Source organism: Lolium rigidum, chromosome 1 (genome assembly GCF_022539505.1).
Source record: "Lolium rigidum isolate FL_2022 chromosome 1, APGP_CSIRO_Lrig_0.1, whole genome shotgun sequence".
NCBI lineage: Eukaryota > Viridiplantae > Streptophyta > Magnoliopsida > Poales > Poaceae > Lolium > Lolium rigidum.
This window is the reverse complement of record NC_061508.1, coordinates 217,671,812-217,698,028: the sequence shown is the minus strand read 5'-3', so window position 1 is coordinate 217,698,028 and position 26,217 is coordinate 217,671,812. Positions and strand designations below refer to the sequence as shown.

At 45.0% G+C, this 26,217-nt stretch overlaps 1 protein-coding gene and 1 long non-coding RNA gene across 3 annotated transcripts; both read left to right on the top strand.

The window, feature by feature from the left end:
- The first annotated feature begins 14,987 nt into the window (after positions 1-14,987).
- LOC124654976 (tryptophan decarboxylase 1-like) lies at positions 14,988-16,526 on the top strand. The gene has a single exon (XM_047193952.1). The coding sequence runs from the start codon at positions 14,988-14,990 to the stop codon at positions 16,524-16,526; it is 1,539 nt and encodes a 512-aa protein (XP_047049908.1).
- Positions 16,527-17,265: 739 nt separating this feature from the next.
- Positions 17,266-21,351, top strand: LOC124690107. Of its 2 annotated transcripts, none has more exons than XR_006998752.1 (3): positions 17,266-19,590; positions 19,929-19,976; positions 21,007-21,351. It is a non-coding gene; the product is annotated as an uncharacterized LOC124690107 (long non-coding RNA). The 2 variants fall into 2 exon arrangements; XR_006998753.1 differs by lacking the exon at positions 21,007-21,351 and having other exon boundaries at positions 17,266-18,921; positions 19,482-19,590; positions 19,929-20,077.
- The last annotated feature ends 4,866 nt before the right edge of the window (positions 21,352-26,217 follow it).

The window sequence follows — 26,217 nt, the reverse complement described above, 5'->3', positions numbered from 1 at the left end:
ATTTCCAGCATTTCTTACTACTAACCAAGATATGCCGATAATTGACTGTCAAATTTATGTGTAGTACTTCTCAAGGAGGTTCACCCTCAAGCACATTCTGCCCAATATTCAGCTACCAGCAACAACAAAGCTCTACTCACCAGGTGCCAATGTTACAGAAGTTACGATGGTGATGAACATGTCAACGGTGAAAGGAGTACCAAAAGGAGGTGCCATGATAACATCACACTGGATGGATGTGGTGAGGCAGAATGGCATGAAGAAAAATCAGAAATACGTGTTCTGGTTCCGTAAGCAAGGAGAAGGTGGTCTGAAGATTATGCTTGACTGTGTGTGAGAGCAGCCCGGTTCAGACTTCGCTCGTGAAGACTACTATAGCTATCTAATTTTTTTTGTTTATGTCATGTCCGTTGGTACACTTTTAGTATGGTGCAAATTTATGTCATTTTTAATGGTTTCACACTTTTATGACAATGTGTGAAGAGTTCGATCGTGAATTCTTATTAATTATATCCAGCTTATTTCTCTACAAGTGTTGTATGAGGGTTGTAGCATTGTGAAATTTGTTGATGCCCCACTCGACAGTGGCACTATAGATATGTCAATTATGTACATTGCAGATCTACTAATGTGCAAAAAAGACCATATTTTTTAAAAAATTCTTCGTTACAAACAATTGAAATCGTAATTAAAAAATATTCTGCACCGTCGTACTAGCTACAAGCCATTGTTGTGTGGTGCCATGCGGAACCATGGTATGCTTGTAGGTGATCAGCACCTTTGAACATGTATATATTGTTGCTCCAAAAGAGAGAGGGAGAAGTAAGTTATCGATGCGTCTGCCGAACGCAAAGAAGTGTCTTATCACATGCATAGAGTGGCCTCCGTGTATGGGCTGGGTACTAACGGGCTGGCCCAGATATCCATCGAGAGCTTGCCTAATTATAGTATTAACAGTAGATGCCCTAGTTAGCGGCACGTCCGACGCACAACGTCTAACTACCCACGATTTCTTCTTCAAGTCAACGTCGCCTTCCATCGCCGTCTGGAGAAGATAGGAGTCCTTTCGTCGGCGGAGCCTACAGCTCAATCTAACGACGGCAACATCCGTGTTCCAGCCTTCCAGGTGCGCTCGTTTGCAATCTCGTTTATCATCGATCCTTTCGCCCACTTGATCTAGAGTGCGCTTGATCTAAACCTTCATTCTTTGCCGGACGTGTAAGTTTTAGGTTGACATTTACGCTGTAGATGGTTAGGAGATTTTCTATGTCGGCAATAATTGTTGTTTGTATATGTTATTTGCAGAATGGATGAATTAGATGGCCCGGTCTATTGTGACTACACATTGTGGACGGATCTCGTAGCCACTTTCTCAGGACCTCAACGTGCGAGGTTTAGCTCTACTAGTTTGCGGACGATGTTGCAACTCCCAGCCTTCGCCACGCGCACAAATATGATAGAGCTATATGATCCTAAAACTGAGACATTCGTCGTACAAGACAAGGCAGGAGCGATAACTGCAACCTCTGTAGACATAGAATGCATTTATGGTCTACGTAATGAGGGTTATTCCTCTTTTGATATAATTGATCAAGAATGTCTAACAAGTAGAAGGAAAATACCGCCTAGTTATCTCAGCAAGTCTAGTGGAAATCTAGTTATTTCCGACTTGATTGCTGACATACAGAGAGAAAGCTTCCGATGATGACTTTGTGCGGAAAGCAGTGCTTGTGCTAATTGGCACGGTTCTTGCGCCATCTGGCCCAAAAACAGTCGATAGAGATCACTACTGTTTAGTGGAGGATGTTCCTAGACTGTTTAACATTAACTGGAATCACTTCACATTGCGTTACCTCCTTGATAATTTGTCTGCTTACACAAGATCAGCAACAAAAGGTAGGGGATGGCCGGTTGGAAATCTTTGTCTCACTCAGGTATGCAAACATGATTAGCACTATATTTGATGTATGTGACAATTTGAAACTTATTTCATTTAAAATGTGTTGTTTGTAGCTACTATACTGGGAAAAGGTGGTAGTCGTCGATGATCCTACGTATATTCCACACAAGTCTATTCGGCCACTAATGAAAAACTGGACTGAAGCGGAAGCGGAAAGAAGGTCGCAGTACGATTATGCAAATGGTCGTGGGAGAGGCAAAGTGAAGGTTTTGTTTTTATCACTACTTCTAGCTACATTATATCATAGTCGACGTTGTGTTGTTATATTAATTTATGACATTTGTTTTCTAATTTGACATGCAGATTATTAATGATCTTACAAGTCAAGCCAATGCCAGAGCGCAAACAAAGCAAAACACATCGCAGAATGGTGAACAGTCACGTTCGACACGTTCGAGACAGAGGCTTAGTAACAAGGACATAATATTGGAAAGTTTGAAGAAGGAACTGACGGATCACAATGACAAACAATTAGCACTTGTACCAAAGAGATGTGCAGAGGTGAGGAGCCATACATTTTACAAACACATTACATTATCAGTAATGAATAATTATGGTACTACTTATTTTGCAGGAAGTCCTAAAAATGCTAAATAAGAATGGTGTCATGTACAAACCGGTTGAAGGATCAGAGTCAGGGAAAGGAGGAGATGAGGAAGAAGAGACTTCTAATCACATCGATGATTCGTCTAAGAAAGAATTCATGTACAAGAACGAGTTCGACGAGTTAGATGCTTTAATTAGCAATTTAACAAAGAATTCTGGTAAGTTTGTCACACCTCCTAAGCATAATGGGGTGCCGGAGGCAGGAGATAATGTGTACGTCACACCAGGAAACCTCGGTAACACGGAGGGTACACAAGATAATCCTTTTATCTTAAATGATACCACAAAACCGGCATCATCCTCGGATATACCGGATGACATTTTCGCAAGATCTACCACCAAGGTGAATGTCTGGACGGAAGGATGACCTACATGACGGTGAACATGAAGTTATGAGTACTCATAGTGTTGAAACAATGGGACGAGAGGCTAGTAGGAAGAAGGGCAATACGAGCAAAGTGTGCAAATAGTAATGGTAGAAGGAGAAACGCAGCGGCGGTACAAGTTGGAGGGAAAAGGAAACGGACGACGAATCAAAAATATGGATCACCATATGTGGTCGCGAAACCTAGAGCAAAACGTCAAAGCCGTGTAAAGAAAGGTAACACCATTTATTCGTTATTTCTTTGTTGGCAAATAAATGATGCTGCAACCTGTAACACATATGTTATTACTATTATGTGCATCAGGGTTGTTTGCAGAACATGAAGTTGGGGTATCTTCGGCAGTACCAACACAGCAGGAAATAGAAGTTGCCGCTTTATATGTTAAAACAATATGCAAGCTACCAAAACAAGCATCTAAAGGAGTGTACAAGAATGAATATGGCACCAGCTTGTCTTCAGAAAAGCTTAACGTCGTTCTTGCGCACGAATGGCTATCTGATGATGTAAGTCTTCAAAACCAAAAGTTTGCGTTATACTCGTAATTAAACTATTTGAATTTGAAAATATTGTTGTTGCTATCGGATTATTGATGCTGCTATTGGGTATTTGTCTCTCCGTGTTGGGTCCGATCGAATGTTATGTCCTGTCGTTGATGTCGAAACCCACCGGCGGGCGGAGACGGGCAACACGAGAGAGCCGGGAACAACTAGGGCTGCGGCCGGCCCCGGTCCCTCGGAGCGACGGCCCGCAAAGCCTCCTCGGTCACACGTCCGATGCTATCGCAAGGGCGTGCCACCTGACCTATACCTGGTCGGGAAGGTGTTGGATGATGCCTCGCTTAGTTTCCTGCATGGCATACACGTAAACATTAAATACGAGCCTCGATCGGCTCTCGAGTTATCTCGTGAATCGGCTCAAAGAGCCGATCCACCCATGATTCGTACAAGGTGTCCGAATATATGGTGGTCCTGCTTGATCAAGATAAAGCTAATGAGATCTACGACGATTTAGGGTTTTCACCGCATAATCGGATCATCCTACTCACGATTGGGCCTCGCGCTCGCGCACGGTGACCGTAAGCCGATCCTAGACAGGGCCTAAAAACCAACACGAGGTTGATCCCCGGAACATCCTTTCTAGGGCTAGCAAACGTCACCCTACACGCCGCTGGATCCTCCAACCCTTTGTAGGGCCTAACTAATGCGGATGTTAAACTAATCCTTGCAGAACAAGGAGCAACCGTAACGGATCAGATCTACTAAACTATGATCAAGCGGGGTGCCGCCCCTACACCTAAGATAGGTGTAAGGGCGGCTAGATGCATGAGGGTCGCACTACGACAGCATATGATACGAAGAACAATGCTAACCCTAACACATCTAAGATAACTACGTTGCTCGCCATCAAAAAGGCTTCAGAACGAGCAACGCATGAACAACAAGATAGGCTTGTGCTGCCTAGATCGCAAGATGCGATCTAGGCAGCATGGTGCTTACCGGAGAAACCCTCGAGACGAAGGAGTTGGCGATGCGCCGAGATTTGTTTGTGTTGAACGTTGGTTGTTGTTTATTCCATAAACCCTAGATACATATTTATAGTACAGGGGACTTTCTAATTCAGGCGTGCACCTAACCGTGCACGAGTAAAACTCTAACTCCTAACCGACACGTAATCTAATATGTTACAGATACAAGGGCCAACTAGCCCAAACTTTGCATATAAGGCCGATTCACGTATTTCTTCTATATATATATATTCTTCAAGTCCATCTTGATCGCGGCCCACCTCTGACTCGGTCAAATTCTGGTGATAACACCTGCGTGGAGGACAAACTATCTCCTTGAACAAGCAGAAAAACAATACAGAAAAAATACAATATTAGAAATATAGATGAGGTAGTTACAAGACCAGGAGCCTTAGGTAGGGTTATGGATGAATATTTCAAGCGTGAGAAGGTAACAGCAGTTTCTTTCAATGTTTCATGCGAAATTAGAATAAAACAATATGATAATTGACAAAGTTTTTTCCTTCTCTTGTAGACATTTTTCGCACTGAACATACGGAAAACTCATTACATAAATGTTGTCATGCATACAAAGAAGAAGGAATTCCAGGTCCTTGATCCTCTGTTTGTTTTAGGGCTGTCAAAATCAGTTGTGGAAGACTTGGTATTACACTCTCTACATACATGTCTTTGTGTACTTTGTCATGTCTGTGCAGTAATATATTTGTTGTTTCGTAGATTGGGCAAATTTCACAGGACATACAAGAAGCAAACAATACTTGTGACACAGAATATCCTGATGTCGACGAATGGCCTATTAAAAGCTATGACATCCCTAAGCAAACCGATACGTAAGTACCTATATTGCATTACACATAAAGAAAGTCGGTTTTGTATATGCGGACACTTTTAAATTTTGTCACATTATATACCAGCAATTCATGCGGATTATGGGTATTGCAATGTATGGAGCATCGGGACGGAGATCAGATGACTTGCCCGGTTTCTCAGGTTGGCTATACTATGTTCCATGCACTAGGTTAATTTTAACAATGTTAACAAGCCATGTGTATAACACCTTATAATGTTTTGGCAGGCCACAGTCGATGAATCGAGAGAAAGTACAGTTGCAAACATTGTTTTATCACCACACAACATTCTTGACGAGGTGAAAAACAAAGTGAGATTGCTAGCAAAGACCAGGAAAATATAAATTTGATAGTGTGATCTGTTCGGTTTGCTCCCGCAGAAGGTTTCCGGACACATGTAATATTGAATTTTTAATTGTCTTCGGTTGTAAACAATATTTATTCGGTTATGATTATCTACAAAATTTTGTAACATTGATTTTATTTCCCATTATCGAAAGTATGCAATTATTTTTATCTTTGTACATGCATGCTATGATGATTATAAGGAAATGCCTACTTCACAATATATAATGTCTTTTGCCATTTTTACAAAAGAACACCAGAGAATTAAGAACATCGAGTACAAAATAAAAACATCGATACGTTGCAAACATTAACAACTCCATCAAATACAAAGCTATAGTCGTCCCATTCATAATTAAGGAAATTTACTGCCCTTTAGATAACTATGAAAGAACTACCCTTCCTGCTGCAGACACATTCCTGCACATGTTCACGGACATAAAATTACACAACAACTCATATGAATCTTTTAAAGTATATGAAACAAAATGGCAGAAAAACTTACTTCGGATGAAATATGCATATTGGGTTTCTTCTGTTATGCCCTTCTCCTTGGCATGCCCCGCACACCTGCGCCCTGCGTTCCTTGTGTCCTAGTGGTCTTCCATTTTTAGTCATTGGAGATTTCTGCGCTTCTTGCCTAGGTGCACCCTTAGTGGACACTTTCAAAGGATCACCAACAACAATATCGCATGGTCCACTAGCATCTTCATTTTCATGCACCGACCCGAGGGGACCATATGCTTTACCTTTAGCATACCCCTCTCTTCTAGAAATTATGCCATCAATGGTACTGTTCAGCAGATCATATTCCTCTGAATTGTTTAATGCAATATGCATAGCCTGTGATACCTTAATATTCATCCTGCTGTATTTCATCCGCTCCTCTCCCCAGACCAACCCCACCCAAACATGTCGCTGGTGCGTTTAGCTGGCAACCCTAACCTGGCATTTTTTGTGAATCGTCGTAGAGCACAACATTGTGGAATTTCAGTAAATTTCAAGAAATGCAGCACATGCAGTATGTGCTTGCAAGGGATCCCCTTTCTAATCATCCTTTGACAGCTGCACCTTATAATTTCTGCCTCCTTGGGTCTATATTCCACGTAGAACCTGGTCCTTACATGATTCCTCCATGCCACAATGAAGATGTTTGAGTCTCCTGCCTGCATTTTTTCTAAGATCTCTATGCCTCCAATCTTTGAAAGCTCACCTTGAATAATATAGAACACAACAGGAGTGAAGATTTTTGCAGCAGCAACCTCTAGTTCTCTGAAATTAGTAATTGCCACTGGTGTAGTCTGTGAAGCCGTGCGATCGTCGTGGGCTTCATTCTCACGGAGACGGACAATTGCGTTGTCGTAGTGCATAATCATATCAACAATTGTCATTTCCCCATCTAGGTGCAGGTGCAGACAAGAGTTTAAACTTTCACTCCGCTGGTTACTTTTCATACCCAGCCAGAATCCTTGAGAGAGATACGCTGCAGCCCAAAGTTTCCTCTTGGTGTACATCCTCTTCATCCATGTTCTGGTTTTTGGGGATTGCCATTTTCTGTAAAATGCATGCCATCGCTCCTCAAATACTTGCTCTGAGGTGGTGTAATACAAAAGAGTCCTGAACTCGTTCAGTGACTTGTTAGGTAGATGCATCTCCATATTTTTTTCAATGTGGAAGCTGCAGATGCGATGCGACACACCAGAAAATACTTCGCCGATTGCAGCGATCATCGCGGCATCTGCATCCGTGATTACTGCCTTTGGCTTCGTTGACACATCGCTTTGAGGAAAGTCTTTAGAAGCCAAACATATGTTTGTTCATTCTCACTTGAAAGGATGGCACACCCAAAAACCGTTTTCCTACGGTGGTTGTTCAAGCCCACAAAAGGAACAAATGGCATCTTATATTTATTCATCTTGTATGTGCTATCAAACACCAGCACATCTCCGTAGTCTTGGTAATCCCTACGTGACTGGGAATCACACCAGAACATGTGCTTCAGACGGCCTTTTTCATCAACGTCATATTCAAAGAAAAATTCAGGGTCCCTCTTTTTCCTCTTTGACATAATGCGGATGGCTGTGGTAGCGTCACCGTCGAAAAGCAGCCTCCTCCTCTCCCTAGAGCACATGTTGTACAAATCCTTTCTTGTGAATCCAACACCAGCAAATGAACCGGAGCCTGCAATGAATTTTCTCATAATGAGGTGCTTCCTGGTCCCCATGGATCCCATTGATAATATCTCAGATCTCTGCGCGTCGTTGAACGTCCTATGGGACCGAAGAAACGGAGTCTGACATGGTTCAGCTGGGTCATGGTTATGTTTGTCACGAAAATCTTCAACAACCCAGAAACCAGTTCTTCCATCAAACTTGACCACCAAACGTGCCTTGCAGCCGCAGCGAGACTCATGTCTGTGCCTATATACACGGCCTTCCGTGGTCGGTTGATTTTGGGACGTCCGCCCTGTCCGGAACACACAAAACGCCTTAACCGAATTACTCCATCATCAAACCGCTTAACCTGGTCAAGCCGGACGCTGAACCCATAATCTTTAGCATATCTGTTGTAGAAAGAATATGCTGCTGCTTCAGAAATAAAAGTCATCTCTTTTATCATCCAGTATAAATCCCGATCACTATCAGGATATTCATTGCCATTGCTACCTTTCTGTGGTTTCTCAGGCTGACTAGCGCTTGGCGTCGCCTGCAAGTAGAAAACGTAGGCATTAATTAAAACTATAAATTTATGTGTTCTAGCTATATAAGACTGATAAAAAAGAGATAACAACCTGGCTCATGTCAACAGAATCCTCAGGAACTGATGCACCTTCCACATCATCAGTGGCCCGTGTCCAAGTCAGACTCACCGTAATAGTCGTACTCAAGCTGCGTGTCAAATTGTGCCTGAAATTTATTAATGCATTGCGAAATTTAGTAACCGTAAATTTTACAGTTTCCATCATTTCATGCATCATTTTATGTCATTGTATGAGTCACTACACATACCTCACTAGTATTTAGACTGTCTGTGTGTTCACCATGGTTCTCATCATTTTGATCGTCTGTGTGTTCACCATGGTTGTCATCATTATCAAATTCATCGTACGCAATCTGCATAAATTATGACATGAGGAACCATATATAATTTGATGATGCTGGACTACTGGTAATCGAAATGAAAAATAGTGGCTCACATCAAACTCGTCTTCGCTCCAGCTCGGCTTCGTGCTGCAAATTTTCCTCCATTTCGAGTCATCGGAATTATAGCCGATGTACTCGTTTTGTTCCTCAATCATACCAGATATAGAGTTCTCCATATTCCGTAGTATTGGACCATAATTAGAATTGAAAAACCGGCAGAATTGCGTCCTCTTACTATGCTACAAGATGAAGTCATGGTACCTGTAATTTTAAACCCTAGCGGGGAAGATGCCGAGCCGGTGGCGCGCCTTTCCAAGGTCGTCGATCAGCGGGGGGGCTTCGCGCGCGGTCGGCGGCGTCGAGATGCGAAACAACCACCGGCGGCGACGGACGTGCCGGCAACAACCGCCGACGGCCGGGCCGGCAACAACCGCTTGCGTTTAACCTAGCGACGGCGTGGAACAGCTCGATCGGATCTCCGAGTGCCGATGAAAACGATGCATGCAATGGGAGCTAATCACGGTGATTAGCTTAGCACGTGGGACCCACCCACGTGGGGTCATCCGTATAGATACGCCCAGGCCCTGTATACCCATACGAGTCTTGCACTGGGCTTGGATATGGGTTTCGGCGGGCAGCACAAAAAAAACAAAATCGGGACCACCGTACGCCTTTGGCGATAAGTCGCGAGTTTGGAGAGGGTGCGCACCGAAGCACACCTCCATAGATATTTGCAAGATATTTTTGTTCACGGACTGAAATTTTATGAGCGAACAAAACACGATTTTCTTCTACGACTGCTTAATTCAGTTGGCTAAGTAGGTGCTACTACTATGTACTAGCCGTACATTCTATTTTCATGCTTATATCACCAACGGCCAACCGTTACGTATTGTAAGGTCATCCCACTGACACATTTTTTTTCGAAATGGGGGAAATATCACCCCAGCTTCTGCACCAAAGGATGCACACCCCTTTTTTTATTAGATTATTCACAACATCTTATAAGAAACAATACAAAAGATCAAACTCGAAGCCACCTGCTAAACCTATAATGGGATGAAGGGGGTGACAATACACCAACTCACATCATCCAAAAAAAAACCAAATGCCTTTCCAGGCCGCCCAATAGTAGATTAGAAGCACATCCAGTCAAACAAACTCTCAGCGCACGCCAACGCAAACGCCACAGAAGCTACTACTGCCGTCTTCCTCGGCTCCATCTTCAAGAAGAATCGTCGCATTGACCATGCCAGGCCTGCCATCGATGCCGCCATGGTGCCAGACAACACCACCATCATGCGCGCGTCCATTACACTACGTCCGTCTCCGAGACACCGCTGCACAATGCCGCGGAGACTCGACGACGCCGACACAACAAAGAACACCGCTCCACCTCAGCACCACCACCATCCGTTGTCTGCTCCAAAAATGATGCCCCCAACAGGTAGAACGGCGTTGCACGCCGCCATCGTCCGATCCGGGAGACCCGGGTCTAGGGTTTCCCCTGGAGCAGCCCAGACAAAGAAACGCAGACTGCAGAGATAGTGCCTTCAATAAGGTAACGATGAACATGCCTCGCCATCATCCGCCATGACCGAAGTCAAAGACGACGGATCGCGAGATGCGCCAAAGCTAACCACACAACTAGTTGATCCCCTCCAGCGAAAGAGAAGACCATCACCGCCATGCCTAGAGTAGAAACTCCAGGCACCCTCGTGAAGCGGAAGGAACAGAAACGAGGACCGCACGTCGCTGCCCGCAGGAGCCCGCTCATCCTCTCCCCCGAGCCCCAATCCCATTGACACATGAACTAAGTGGATACGTCACTAGCAAGATCGTGATGAACTGGAGCAATTTTTCTTTAGCGCAAACTGGGCACAACATCCAAAGTCCCCGTCTTAATAATGCGCCCCCTGGATTTCTTCCCCACCTCCTCCTCTTTCTATATCGGCCACTCTTGCTCTCCACATCTATCTTTACCTCCTACTCATATATACATCAGTGTAGTGTCGCCATCCACTGAGCAACAAGATCTGACTCTGAGTACCTCCATGGTGCTTGATGGGACGACTAGCAAGGCAAGCCGGTAAGTCATCCATCTTTTTTTTTTGCGAAAGAATAAGTCATCCATCTGAGCTCGTGGATACTAAGGTGTCAAGGTGGAATTCTACCAGGATTTCATTTATAGTGTATTTTTTATGATTTAAATTTTAGTGTCAAATGCACACTAGAAAAAAATAAAAAAGCAATATAAGCGGGACTTAGATGAGTCGCACTTGACACATTAACTGGATATGGTATTACCCTCCTCGCCTCCACCGACGAGTGTGCCTTGGAAAGAGGAGGGGAATGCCTCCCAGCCCGCTCTTCCTCCTTCTCAATGTTTCCCTTCATGCGCCTTTCATGTGCATACCTTACTATTCCTCTACATGTATCGACGACATACTAACTTGTTCTTCCTAAGTCAGAGCAAACATTTGTTTAATAGATTTCATGATCTAACAAATGTGTGATCGTGACATCGTGTATGACATGTGTTTGAAGTACTCAATATGATCTATGCTTTTGACTTAAGAAAATGTAGCTGCAAACCCTTCCAATATCTAGTGAACTTCGAGTACAAATTCCACCACTAAACAGGACCGAAAGTAACACGATCATGTGCTGCACGTGCATCCTCTACAAGATGAAGGTGCAAAACCCAAATTAATATATGAGCCGGCCGGTCGATGCAAGCTCCAATACTAGAAACTTGGGTTTGCGGTTTTCCATAGAATGACGTTTAGATATTTACAACCCACTTAACCACTTAAAAACCATCAACAAATAACAAAAATCACAAGAGGCAAGTAACCAACACAACAGAGGTATCACGGCTTCTATCTCTTTCGGTTATCATGTCGGAGTTCTCCGACCACTCATCCAAATTACATGAAATCTGGCGAAAATACAAGTCTACATATATGTGGGCGTCCCGGGCTTATCCCGGACGTCCAATCCTGTGTTGAGATTCGTACAAGCTTGTTGACCATTTTCTCCACCCACCCTGAGTTATTTCTCTTTCATATCAGCCAGGCCCTCTCTTTTTACATAGCGTACCCTCACAGTCTTCACATTTCATAGAGCATGTACATAAACTTTTTGATTAGTTTTGTGCTATCATATTAATTGTACGTAAAAATGAGCACGTAAGTTAAATTTTCCAGAACGTTAATTAGACTGGGTTTTTTTTTCTAGCACACATACAAGATCTAGATCAGATCGTGTTATGAAAAACAGAGGCAAATTAGGAAAGAATTTGTAGAGTGTCGGACCTGAAAGAATCACCAGCGTGTACATCTCGAACAGGAAACCCATCCTAAACATTACTACGAACATGAAACTGGAGACAAAATACAGTGTTTTTTTACATGATCCGTACATGGGAACGTGAGCATCTAAACCATGAACATAACAAAACAAACAAGGATTGGTTCTGGAACAATCATATAAGGGGAAGAAGCAAGTCAGATAAAAAAAATGGAAGAGCTCCATATAGAAGGCCGGCACGGTTGAGGGCGCCTCTGCTCGGCCAGATCGCGTCGACGGCCCGAGGTCCGCTTCCGACGGCGAGCTCATCGTTCGATGGAAGGGGAGTCGCTCCGCCCAGATCCAGATCGGAGCCACCCGGTGGTCCACACCTCGAGCTCGGCGCTGTGGAGGAAGCACCGGAGGAGACCTACAGAGGCGGTCGTGATCTGTGGCGCCGGCGAGGGAGGGAGGGAGGGAGGGAGGGAGGGAGGGAGGGAGAGGGAGGGAGGGAGGGAGAGGGAGAGAGGAGAGGGAGAGGGAGAGGGAGAGGAGAGGGAGAGGGAGAGGGAGAGGGAGAGGGAGAGGAGAGAGGGAGAGGGAGAGGGAGAGGGAGAGGGAGAGGGAGAGGGAGAGGGAGAGGGAGAGGGAGAGGGAGAGAGAGAGGGAGAGAGGGAGAGGAGAGAGAGAGAGAGAGAGAGAGAGGGAGAGAGAGAGAGAGAGAGAGAGAGAGAGAGAGAGAGAGAGAGAGAGAGAGAGAGAGAGAGAGAGAGAGAGAGAGAGAGAGAGAGAGAGAGAGAGAGAGAGAGAGAGAGAGAGAGAGAGAGAGAGAGAGAGAGAGAGAGAGAGAGAGAGAGAGAGAGAGAGAGAGAGAGAGAGAGAGAGAGAGAGAGAGAGAGAGAGAGAGAGAGAGAGAGAGAGAGAGAGAGAGAGAGAGAGAGAGAGAGAGAGAGAGAGAGAGAGAGAGAGAGAGAGAGAGAGAGAGAGAGAGAGAGAGAGAGAGAGAGAGAGAGAGAGAGAGAGAGAGAGAGAGAGAGAGAGAGAGAGAGAGAGAGAGAGAGAGAGAGAGAGAGAGAGAGAGAGAGAGAGAGAGAGAGAGAGAGAGAGAGAGAGAGAGAGATCAGAGATGGGATCGGGAGTGCGGGTGGAGGGGACGAGTTGGGCTCAAGATGAAGATGTAAACTTTTGCTGCCTATATGGGGAGAAAATGTACAAGGTACAGGTTGTTTCTTGCAAAACGTACTAGCACGAATCTCCAACGCGACCCGACGGCTGGGATAAGACCGGGACGCCCACACCTGTGTAGAATCGCTGCTTTAGCTAGCCAAGAAAGTACACAAGTTACTAGTACAATAACCAAATTTTATTTTAGTCCCACACACCGTTTGCCTATTGAAAATGTTCGTCTTACATATGAGGTATTTCAACCATTAGATGCGACTGAGAGCTGCGAACTCACATCTCAAGTTGGATGGACATAAGCCAACACAAACACAGACTCCCTCTATGGCGGCCTTCAATTTCACTAATTAACAACTTACAACTTTGACTACTATTTATACCTTTAATATATCCATAATTTATTTAAACATAAAAAAATGACGGATTTTTGCAAAACTGAATGTAACGACACCATTCGTACACGCTCAATCCATATAATTTAGCACTCCACTACAGGAAAACCAGACTTTGCCGTGTGCCCAAAACACACGGTGAAGGGCCCTTTCCTCACGGCAAATCCGTTGCCGTGTGTTTGCTCACGGCAAAACGTGACGGCAAATACTGACCGGTTTCGCCACACGGCAAATCTCTTTGCCAGCTGCTATATGGGAACTCACGGCAAATAAAGGAAAACGGTAATATGGTACAGAAAGACGGTGACAAGATGGTAACGGCAACCCCGACATGTGGACCCCGCATGTCAATGATTTACCGTGATGTTTTATGTTGCTCATGGCAAACTACTTTGCTTAAGGCAAATTGCAGACCCTACCTGTCAATACATGTCTTGGATTTTGGTAAAATGTATGCTAAAATATTTGTAGATTCAACCAGCGACACAAGTATATAGAGCTGAAGGAAAGTATATATTAGTGGTCAAAGTTATAAATCAAGGCCGTGCAAAAAAACATGCTTATATTTTCGCTTACCTACTAGTTTTTTTTTTCCAAATCGAGAGTGGCATGATTAGAAGACCAGTAATTAACACTCCCAGCTCATCAAAGTTCATTCCCTAGGTTTGACAATTTTAGTGGGAGGCGATGTTTCCATCGATAGCGAAGTGTGTGGGATCAATTTGTTACACCCAATCACTCGAGGGTGCTTATAGAGGTAGGATTTGCATGTGTGTTTGTAGGAACAGTGTACGCAAAATACGTGACCATCTACTATTATACTGTGTTTGGCAAAAAAAAAAGTGTTATTTTGTGACGAAATGAGATGTAGATAAGCAGACGGGCGGTGGGCAATTAACCAACGAGACCATAACGGGCACGGCTGCGTCGCGGGCGCATGCGTACCCGATTAAAGGCGCCCTAGTTGACCAGACTCTTGTCGCGGGCGCTCCAGCATCGGATCTCTCTACCCTACCTACCCAGCAACGTCGTACTTGCGCGAGACGCGACTCTTCCAACGCCCAAACCGCCACGCCGCTTTGCAAAAACACGTAGAGTCGTACTACATGACTATATATAGCCCCAGCAACTACAAACTCCATTCACCAAACCAAGCAGCAAGCTACTGCAAGCTCTCCTCTGCTTCTTCCTGCTCTCCGGCAATCCGTCACCGGAACGAGTGATCGAAAGACCTAGCTAGCTCCATTTCATTAACGCACGCTCACCACTGCCTGCTACCTCCGATCGATCGAGTTAAGGGTTGAACCACATGGGTAGCTTGGACGCAAACCCCGCCGCCGCCTTCTCCGCCTTCGCCGCCGATGGCAAGGCGCCGTTCCAGCCCTTAAACCCCGAAGACGTACGTGCCTACCTCCACAAGGCCGTCGACTTCATCTCCGACTACTACACCAACAACGAGTCCATGCCCGTGCTCCCCAACGTCAAGCCCGGCTACCTGCAGGGCGAGCTCGGGGCCTCCCCGCCGACTTACTCGGCTCCATTTGACGTCAGCATGAAGGAGCTCAGGACGTCTGTCGTCCCCGGCATGACGCACTGGGCCAGCCCCAACTTCTTCGCCTTCTTCCCCTCCACCAACAGCGCCGCCGCCATCGCTGGCGACCTCATCGCCTCAGCCATGAACACCGTCGGCTTCACGTGGCAGGCCTCGCCCGCCGCCACCGAGATGGAGGTGCTCGCGCTGGACTGGCTCGCCCAGCTCCTTCGCCTGCCCACTTCCTTCATGAACCGCACCAGCTCCGGCCGTGGCACCGGCGGCGGCGTCATCCTCGGCACCACCAGCGAGGCTATGCTCGTCACGCTCGTCGCCGCCCGTGACGCCGCTCTGCGTCGGACCGGCTCCGTCGGCGTGTCCGGCCTGCCCCGGCTGACTGTTTACGCTGCCGACCAGACACACTCCACGTTCTTCAAGGCGTGCCGCCTCGCCGGATTCGACCCCGCCCACATCCGCTCCATCCCCACTGGGCCCGAGACCAACTACGGACTCGACCCGGCCAAGCTGTTCGAGGTCATGCAGGCCGACGTCGACGCCGGCCTAGTGCCAACCTACATCTGCGCTACTGTCGGCACCACCTCCTCCAATGCTGTCGACCCGGTGGGCGCCGTCGCCGATGTCGCGGCCATGTTCAATGCGTGGGTCCACGTCGATGCCGCCTACGCCGGCAGCGCGTGCATCTGCCCGGAGTTCCGTCACCATCTCGACGGCGTGGAGCGTGTCGACTCCATCAGCATGAGCCCGCACAAGTGGCTTCTCACGTGCCTCGACTGCACCTGCCTATACGTCCGTGATGCCCACCGCCTGAGCGACTCGCTCGAGACCAACCCCGAGTATCTCAAGAACGACGCTACCGACTCCGGCGAGGTCACTGACCTCAAGGACATGCAGGTCGGCGTCGGCCGCCGCTTCCGTGGGCTCAAGCTCTGGATGGTCATGCGCACCTACGGCACCGCCAAGCTCCAGGAGCACATCCGGAGCGACGTGGCCATGGCCAAGATGTTCGAAGATTTCGTCCGTGCTGACGACCGGTTCGAGGTCGTCGTGCCCAGGAACTTCGCTCTCGTGTGCTTCAGGATCAAGGCCAATGGAGGCATGACGGAGGAGGACGCCGATGAGGCCAACCGTGTGCTCATGGACAATCTCAACAAGACCGGCAAGGCGTACCTTGCGCACACCGTGGTGGGCGACAGGTTCGTGCTCCGCTTCGCCGTGGGGTCGTCGCTGCAAGAGGAGAGGCACGTGAGGAGCGCCTGGGAGCTCATCAAGAAGACCACCAGCGAGATCATGGGTTAAGTGGACGGATCTAGAGACTGAAAGAACTACACAAATCCCTACACTTAGGGTACAATTGTTCTTTTATATTATTTTTTGATTGCTCGGCTCTAGTATTCTTTTCACGAATACGTTTTTTAGTTCATTTTGGGAGCTATACCGGCCAACGTCGGACCCACGCATATTGATTAATAAATATACCCCATTTTCATTATTTTTCAGTTTTGATGAATATATATATATATATATATATATATATATCCAACTATTCTCGAACCCCCCTTAAGAGTGGTTCTAGAATAGCTATTCTAGAACCCCATATCCGACTTAGTTTCTTATTAGATACAAGAAGTATTGCTGTTGCGATCCCTGGCTTCTCAGAGGTTTGACGGTGCGCGCATCGCCCGTGTGGGGCCGCCACCGCCCACCCTTTTTTTTCTGCGTTATCATCTCAGGTCTCAACTCGGGCTGATCCATTCGTCACCGCAATTGAGAGAGAGAAGAGCGGGACGGAGCTGTAGCATTGCCGTCCACCTCGCCGGAGCCGGCGACGCCGTGGCTCTCCGCAGCGGACAAAGGGACGGCGAACGAGCCACCGACGAGAAAAATACTTAGGGTGGGTGCGGGTGTGCAGGGTTCGCCGCCGCCGGAGATGAACTGGTTGCGGCGGACCTTGGGGGGACGCTAGGGGCTGTGGAGGACCGGCGGAGGTGGAGCTTTGGGCAGTGCAAGGCGGGGGCGGTGGTGGTAAGTTCTTCTTATTCCTCTTCGTTTCCTCTTCTTTCTAAGATGCCCCTGCAGGCTAGGGTTCCCGGCGGGCGGCGGCCGCCCCTACTACTCTCGCCCTCGCCACCACCCACAAATGGAGTCCACCATGGAGAATGCCCAGTTGCCCACGTAGTGGGAGCGCCAAGCTGTCTGGAACCGGCGCGATTACTAGGGAGAGTGGTGGTGGCGGCATGGAGGTGGTGCCGTGGGGGACAGCCGCCGTTGCTGGGGCAGAGGTAGTAGTGGACATCGGCGTCGGTGCGTCGCGGATCTGCTGCGTGAAGGCTACTGAGGGGACGGCCTGGGAGAGCAAAGTGCGCATGTAAGGACGTCTGGGACCAGCCCTGTGGATCAACATGGTGCGCATGAGCGATGATGCTTCCTTGGTCCCTCCACCATGTCAAGGAGGCCTACATGTGCGGCTTCTGAACCAGTAATTTCCACCCCCTTCGTCAATTCTGCACTAATCCACCCATCCTCCTAGCTCTTTTCTCCATCCAAGTTCCATCCCTTGGTTTAGGGCTTTAGGCTGTCGAAAGGTGAACACTAAATTTTCTACTGATCTAGATATTATAGTGATGCTAAGTGCTATAAAAAGGGTAAAATATTTCTTCAAAGAGATGGCAAAGTCGAATTAAAAATTGGAATATTAGAGCTTAGCTAATTAAAATATGCTAATATATGATACAACAAATGGTGTGCAACTTGCAGCAAATTAGTTCAGAGCTGATACAAAAATAGCTTTGCTAATTTTCTATTGTCAGCATCTCAGATACTAAGGTTTTATTTTCGTGCCATTCCACTTGGTTTCACTATATGCAGTAGTTGAAAATTTATATATTGTGACGTTACCAATTAGTCCACATCGTTTGTTGGTACTGAACAATTCTTGGCTATGGGGTGTCTCCTACCTAATTTCCTTTCTTATTTGAGAATATAGTCCTGCTGCAAATTCATTCAGTTCTTCTGCATTTTCTCTCAAAAATATAGAACCACATATTGTGGATGAATCAACTCTTGGTGCAAATACATACTATGAATTTAAAAAATTCCCTTACTGCGATACCAACATGAACATTGACACTAGGGTTTGAGGGCCATGATGGCCATTTATGCAACCAGATGAGTTTCCTCTGCTGATGATAAAAACATGGACATCAACTCTAGGTGTTAAGGCCGCCATGGCCACTGATGCGTGTGTGGCTACAACATAAGGTGTATGTGATTTTAATCAAATCATTTATATCTTGGTTGGAGTTCTGATTTGTTTACAAACCCATCAACGTTTACTTTACGTATTTTCAATGTCACTGGTTATCTTATCCGTGCCATTTTTGCTCCTCATTCAGCAAAATCCATAGAAGCAGAAGCTGCTTAGTAATGTATTCAGAAGGTTTTTGTTAGTTCAGTACTTGCAAAAGGTTGCTCCATTTTGTCTGTAAGGTTGATGCTTTCATCGTATTTTCAGAAATATAGTTTCCTTTTTATGATATCTTCTATACCTTAATATTATGTCTTCGGTACAACCTGCTCACAACTCATGATGTTAAAGAATAAACTTTAGCTGGACTTGAAGGAAACACGTCAATCCTTCCTAATTCACATCTCTTATTGTCTTGGAGTATCTACTTCGAAATGAATATGCATGGTACATATCTCTGTTCAAGACAAAGAGAAATATCTCATAAGAAGATCAGTACTTCTGGAAAGTTGAGCTCACTTGTTTTAGTTGTTTTTTGTATATCTCATAAGAAAATCTGTTTTTTTTAAATCTTAGATCCAGATTAGCAGCTTGTGAACTGACCATGTTAATGTTACAGAAAATGATACGAGCTCACTGGAGCAAAAAAATCAATTTTACTACAATTTTGCCTGCCATAGCATCAACACAGGCTTTGTCGGAATGAATTTAATTATGTCCTAATTATTAATGTTTACATTTAGATGTGTATCTTACTTTCTTTCTAGAGGATATGTGTTATCGAAGGCCACATGTAGGCAGAGATATTGTATAACACTCTAAAGTTTGATGTTCTATAGCGGATTCTTTTCCACAAAATAAAATTAATGTTTGTACCTTTCACATGTACCCGTCGTTCTGAAGTTTGATGTTCCCAAAGGATTTCTTTTTGACAAAACTTGGTGTATATCTGTATCTCTGATATATTCATTGGTATGCTTTTTTTATTTTACTTCTGCTTTGTCAAGACCATAAATATGTTGAGGCTAGGAATATTCAGCTAGGAAGATGGGAGTAGAAGAGGAGCAACGCGAGATGGCTTGTGCAACATGAATAGAGCTGCCGCTCCAAACAGAGGTGAGCTACTTCATCTTTGACTTTTTTTTTCTGGTATTTTAGACATGATTTTACAAGGAGAGAAGGATATGCTTTTCTCCTTATAGTGATAAAGGTTTTTTGGGGGGTATGGAAGTATGTGAGTGTTGATGGTGGTGTATCTGGTGGTTGAGCTGCTGTTACCAATATCGTTATAGCATGGGTTCTTACTTCTTAGATAAGAAATTTCAGAAAGAAAAGTGATGTTGTTTTTTTGTTGAAACGACAACAGACAGTCTGAACATCATGTTATTATTTTTGCTTTTATCCACCATTTGGCTTATCCACCTGTGCTAATCTAGAGTGTCTTTCCGTTATAGAGAACAAGCTTGTGAACTTCAGGCGTTGTATATCTCTCCAAACCGCAGGTGCGGTACTTCTATCTCCCTGTAATTTTTATGTGCCTGGATTTACAGAACCTTCAGAGAGCGCTGGGCAATGGACTGAATCCTCTCTACATACTTAAGTCACGACACTCAGGTCGGTGTCACTGGTTGTACATGTTTGCATCCACCGTGCGGGTGGCCACCACCACAAACTACTGTGGAACCTGGACCCTTGGGATGTGGCCTCTCTTGCGAGTCAGGAAGAGATGGTAGAATAGAAACGTAGGGAGATGGACTGTCGAACCAGAAAGTAATTTCCGCTACCTAACATGAATGAGCAAATTGAATTGATCTCGAAGGCTTTTTTTTTTGTATTCTCATGATGATTCTACGAGGGGTCGGTTATACATCTATGGCGCGCTAGCAAGTGCTAAATAAGTCTATCGTGTATTAATTCAGTTGTGATTTCAAAGTTTCATGCTACATAGCTTTTCAATTGGCATTCTCTTAGTTCAGTTTGAGTGGCAGTATAAAAAGTTGATCTGCCTTGCCAAGGACAAAAAGTCGAGCTCTTTATTGATGCCTCTTGTGTGTATCCTTTTTTTAGTATGATTCTAGACTTAAATATTCTTTTTCTAACTACAACTGTTTACTTAAAGGATTGCATGCCACAAGGACTTCAATAGTTGCAGTTATCCTATTGATAGTCTTCACCAATGCCCATGCTATCAACATGTATGGTTGCATACCTTACATTTTTCTATTTGGAAGGGCTAGGACCACAATCAATTGAAGATAAACGGAGGCTATGTATGTTGTTGTGAAGCCTAAATTTTAATTCTGTTGTTTAGTCTCCAAGCCCTATACACCAAATACTAAGAACTTCGATAGTGGGAATTCTGCAGATGGTATGTTCTGAAATTATAGGTGAACTTGGAGATGTTCCTATGGATCTCGATTATATGAAATGTTTCCTTGGTTGGCATTTCATGAGTTAATGACTTTCCTACTTTTCATGCGTTCTAATGTCTTCATGTTTTCCATCTCAACTTACTGCTTTTCCTTTTGGCAGGATGTAGATTCAGAACACTTTGAGACATCACCTCTTTATGCCAAAGGGAATTGATGATGATGTGACAACATGAAGCTAACAAGGTCTAGCAGATAATTATAATGCAGTGACGAGTGAAAATGAGAGAGCACTACCAGAGAAATGCTACATAACTTTTTAAGTGGCATTATGTTAGTTTAGTTTGAGTGCAAGTGTAAAAGTATGTCTGTCTCACATCCTTAAAAACGTTAAAAAAAGAGCCCTTCACTGATGCTTCTTGTGTGTATGAGTGTATCCTCCGGTTTTACTTACGATTGTAGACTTAGCATATTCACTACTATAGAACAATCAATTTTATCTTTATCAGTGTGACATGGACAAGAGACGATTACATCACTGACATCATATGCATGCATCATGTTTTTTGAGTTACAGTATAGACTGCATGTGATATATAGACCATTCTTATTTATTGTGGTCATGTAGTCCACTATGATATATCAGACGTATAGATGTATTTGAGTGAAACAACGTTTGGCAGGCGGCGCGGCGAAGCGCGCTTGCCCATCTAGTCCCGATCAAACCCCGAACCAAGCCGACCAATCCAGGCCGAAACGGCGAAACCCACCTAGCCGCACGCGCGCACCCCCGCACGCACTCCCGCAGAACTCCCTGCCTTTTTCTATCAAAAGAAAAAAAGAAAACTCCCAGCCTTATCCACCAAACCACCACCACGCGCCCCATGGCTACCATCCCCGCCTCCGGCTTGCTGCTCCGGCCGGTCGGCCGCCCACCCAGCGCGCCGCCGCGTCCGGCCACCTGACCAGCGCGCCGCCTCGTCCGGACACCCGCCCAGCGCGCCGCCTCGTCCGGCCACCCGCCCAGCGCGCCGCCTCGTCCGGCCACCCGCCCAGCGCGCCGCCGCGTCCGCCCATCCCATTGACGGCACGCCGCCACGGTCGGCCATCTCATCGACGGTGCGACGCCCGACCTCCCTGACCCAAACGCCCCCCCCCCCCCCCCGCACTTATCTTCTCCCCGCACGCCGCCACCAGGCCGTCGCCTCCCACGTCGCCGGTAGGCCACCGTGCCGCCTCCCCCACCTCCTTCTCGCCGCCGGAGGACCCAAATCCTGCCTCGCCTTCTTCCCCTGCATCGAGCTCCAACCTCGGTCCTCGCCTGCTCCGCCCCACACGGCGCCCCATGCCCTGCATCCGGTGAGCACCAGCGCCCATCCTAGCAGAATATGGAGCCACCGCGTGCCTCCTGGATCCCCCCGTCGCGCGCCTCCTGGATCCTGCCGCCGCGCGTCTCCTGGATCCCGCCGCCGCGTGCTCCGGCCACAGACACACGAGCGGCCCATCTTCTCCCACCATCTGCCAGACCGTGCTTCCCCGCGCGTGCGCGTGCTCCGGTGAGCGCCCTTGGACTCCCGAGCTCGTCACTGCTGGGCTCCTCAGTACACCGCACGGGGACTACCACGAGTAGAGCACCAGTGCGGACTCTGGCGAGCGTCCTTCTGCTCCTGTAGAGGTGAGTGGATTTTGTGTGCAGTTCGGTTCATCAATCTGTAGAAGTTCAATTGTGAACACTAATTGCGTGCCCATGCTTGCTTGTGTTAACTGTGAGTAGTTCGAATAGGCCGAATAGAGAGTTCACATGTGTATCTTAGTTGTTCATTTCAGTTTGTAAGCCCTACCTATGTAATAATGAGTTAATGACCGTTGCAACAATGTATTTTATATTAGTTATGGAGCACACTACCTATGTGTATAATTGACTCTCCCACTCTCTCTAATTGATTTATACATCAATTGATTCGATAGCTTCAAAAATAGAAGTTTACCTAGACCGTGCTTAAAGTTTACTTATTTCTGTTTTGAAGTTCGCTTTGAAAATGTTGTAGTTTCGTGATTAGCTGCTGGATGCTACTGTGTATCTGAACAACCACCCGAAATGCGATAAGTTCTAGCGTATCTAAAGGAGTTCAACAACATTTAGAGTTCAGGTTAGTACCTTCCAAAGTTCATATATATTTTCTTCAGAAGTTTGATTTGTATGTCTGTGAAACTCATATATATTTTGTTCAGGTTATTGTGCATGTTCTTTGATGCTTCCTTTGTATGTATTTGATAGAGAGAATCAGAGGTTGATGCTGCTTCGAAAAAAGGTAGTTCACATTTTTCGCTGTTGAGAGTTCACTTTGTTATTTTCTTGGAGTTCATTTTCTGACTGACACTTTAGTTCAAAGCGAATCAGAAAAAATGCATTGGTTTGAAGTTCATTTTTGCCGCTCTAAAAGTTTGGCTTTATAGTACCAGAAAGTTCAATCTAAATATACTCGTCTGTCCTGAGTGCTTTTCCAATTTTATTTGTGTTCTATTTCTAAATTAAAGTGCAGATTAAACTGTGTGGCAGTTCACATGGGCATTCCTTTATATTTTTGTGATAGAATATTCACTTTGAATGAGCTGGTAGTTCACCTCGTCTTCCTGATCATTCTAGAAGTTCAGCTTGTCTATGCATGAAGCTTGCTTCTTTCTTTGCGGTAGTCTGCCTCATCAATTATTTTATTGGCAGGTTCACATTCTCCTTGTGTGGAAGTCCACCTATTGTCTCTGTGAAAATTAGAAAAGTGTCGCTAGTAATGTTTTTTTCGCTCAGAGCCTAAGAATTTTATTGCTAATTAGAAAAGCACGATCTGAACTTGCATATGAATGATTCTCCCAAACTGCTAAAAAGTTGTAAAACAGACCATCCACGTACAGTTTTAGTTTTGAGAGGTTAACTCATTAATCTCGAGAATATATTAATCTCGAAAAGTATATTTATTTTGAGAGGTTAACGCTCATATGTACATTGTTCATTTACTTGAAGTACAGTAGTTTCGCGAATTGCAGTTCACTTATTCACTAAGCGCGGGTATAGTAACATAGCCATCACTGAATGTGTAGTTTACATGGCTTAACTAAGAGCGGGTATAGTAATATTGTTCATTTACTTGAAGTACATCTAGTTTTATACTGTTTCTCCATTTGGTTGTCCCTTTTCATGCTAATCTAAGGGTGAAGGTGTAGTGTACATGGCTTAACATTCTTTATTCTACTAGCTATATCAGTATTCACAAGCTATCAAATTCATGTGTTTGTGCCAATTCATTTATTATTACTTATATTCCGTTAAGCTAGCTAGCTTAAGTAATATATACTGGATAGGGCATTGAGTACTCATATTCTTCCTGTTTTACCTGAGGTGATTGCATCCAGAAAGTTCACCGCGCCCCCATCGGGAGTCCACCTTGCTCCACACCGAAGTTCACCAACTTTAGAGCTGGCGCGCTGTGCTGCGGACGCCCCAGCCCTACCCCCTTGCTGGAAGTGCAGGTGCGTATAAACCGGCAGAGCACTATTCCAATATAAGAATCACACAGTGTTAGACAATATAGTGTGGAAACATCAATAAATGTTTGGGGATCGCTGAAAAGAAAAGTTCACATTTTTTACCACGAAGTTCACAATTCATTCACGTGAAAGAAAAGTTCACATTTTTTTACCACGAAGTTCACTACATCATCTTTGGGGATCGCTGCTCTTAGTTCACTTTTGTTTTTCAAGAAGTGCTATATTGATAAATGTTCACTTTGTGCAGACATTAAGTTCAGTTTTATTCGCCCAAAAGAAATTAACTTGTTTCCTCAGTAGTCATCTCTGCACTACTTCCTGGTGGTGAACGCGGCTTGCCGGTCGCTCCCTGTCCATGGCGTCGTCAAGCCCAACTGTTGCGCCGCGCGGGCGTCCGTTGCAAGAGCATCGCGGCACGACGTAGGCTGACTGAAGTTTACTGATACTAATTCGTGAAGTTCATGTCTCCTGATACTTCATATTAGACTATTTCTGTTGCTTGGATTTTATTTCAATCTGCTAGATGAATTATTTATTCGTGATGTTCACTTCTGATGTTTGTGCTGCGAGGTGGATGATTTTTGTACATTAAATGTGTGAAGTTCACTCTTATGCATCTAGGGGAGCCATACATTTCTTTGTGAAAAAGATGTTCAGTTACCATATAAAAAATTGTATAAATTCACGTGTCTTCGTCAGTGGACATGTGTAGTGCATTGGCAAAAAAAAAAGCAGGCATATACAACTTTGATACTAGAAGGTTCACTCGTTTGGCTTTGGCATTAAACAAATAAATTTCATTTTTCATAGGGAAGTTCACAGCAGCGGCGAAAAAAATAGTTGATACTGGAAGTTTTATTTTATTTGCCAGGCAGTTTGATTTGTTTGTATGCACCCGATTCATAGAAATAACTAGTAGCACACATTATTAACAGGGGTGTTTTACTCTATATTTCGTGGGAGTTTGTTTAGTCTGTCAGAAGTTTGAACTTTCCTGTGAGAAAGTTATGTTCCTATATATGAAAAAAAATTCACTAAAACACACATGATGCCCTATATTCATCCAGTAAGCTTTTTAGTTTAACAATCTCAAAATTCCACTTTGAAGACTATGCAAAAAACACATAGGAGTTCGAAAAATACATAGTTTCGTGTATACCATAATTCGCGACAGGAAGTTCACTAACACTGTCCGCGTAGTTCACATGCACGTAGGATGACGTTCACATACTCTATTTTTGCAGGCGAAAATCCTACATAGTAAATCAATCCATACGAGCTCTGATTAGCCAAATCGAGCTCCACCTTGAGTAGTTGACACCAATATGACCTAATTTCACTCTAACATGTCGGTCTGCCTCAACCGACTACTGAAGGCGTGTAAATTTCAAACCGTTGGTGTGTCGGCGACCATCACTACTTTTAGTATATATAAAATTACTTTCAAACTGTTAATAATTTGGAAAAGTGTTCAATATGAAAAATTTGCGCAATCTCCACACGTTTCTAACCGTATATCACACACTCCAATCCGAGTAATGGTTTGAAAATAGCGCAAAAAACAGCACCAACTTGGAGAAGTTCGCGAAAACGGATTTGAGTATTTCCAAATCTGCTCTTAAACTGTGAACATTTTGGTAAAAAAATCTGAACGAAAAAGATGCGCATTTTTCATACCTTTGCAACGGTATAGTGCATGCATCCATCCGACAAACACTTCGAAAAAAGAAGTCAAAAAACTGTACGACAACTGTGAATTCCGCGAAATAGAGTTTTAGTATATTGGAAATTATTTTCAAACCGTGGAGAATTTGGAAAGAAAATATTAATG

Excerpts from the sequence above, each read along its gene's own strand:
- LOC124654976 (XM_047193952.1), top strand. The coding sequence starts at position 14,988 with ATGGGTAGCTTGGACGCAAACCCCGCCGCCGCCTTCTCCGCCTTCGCC.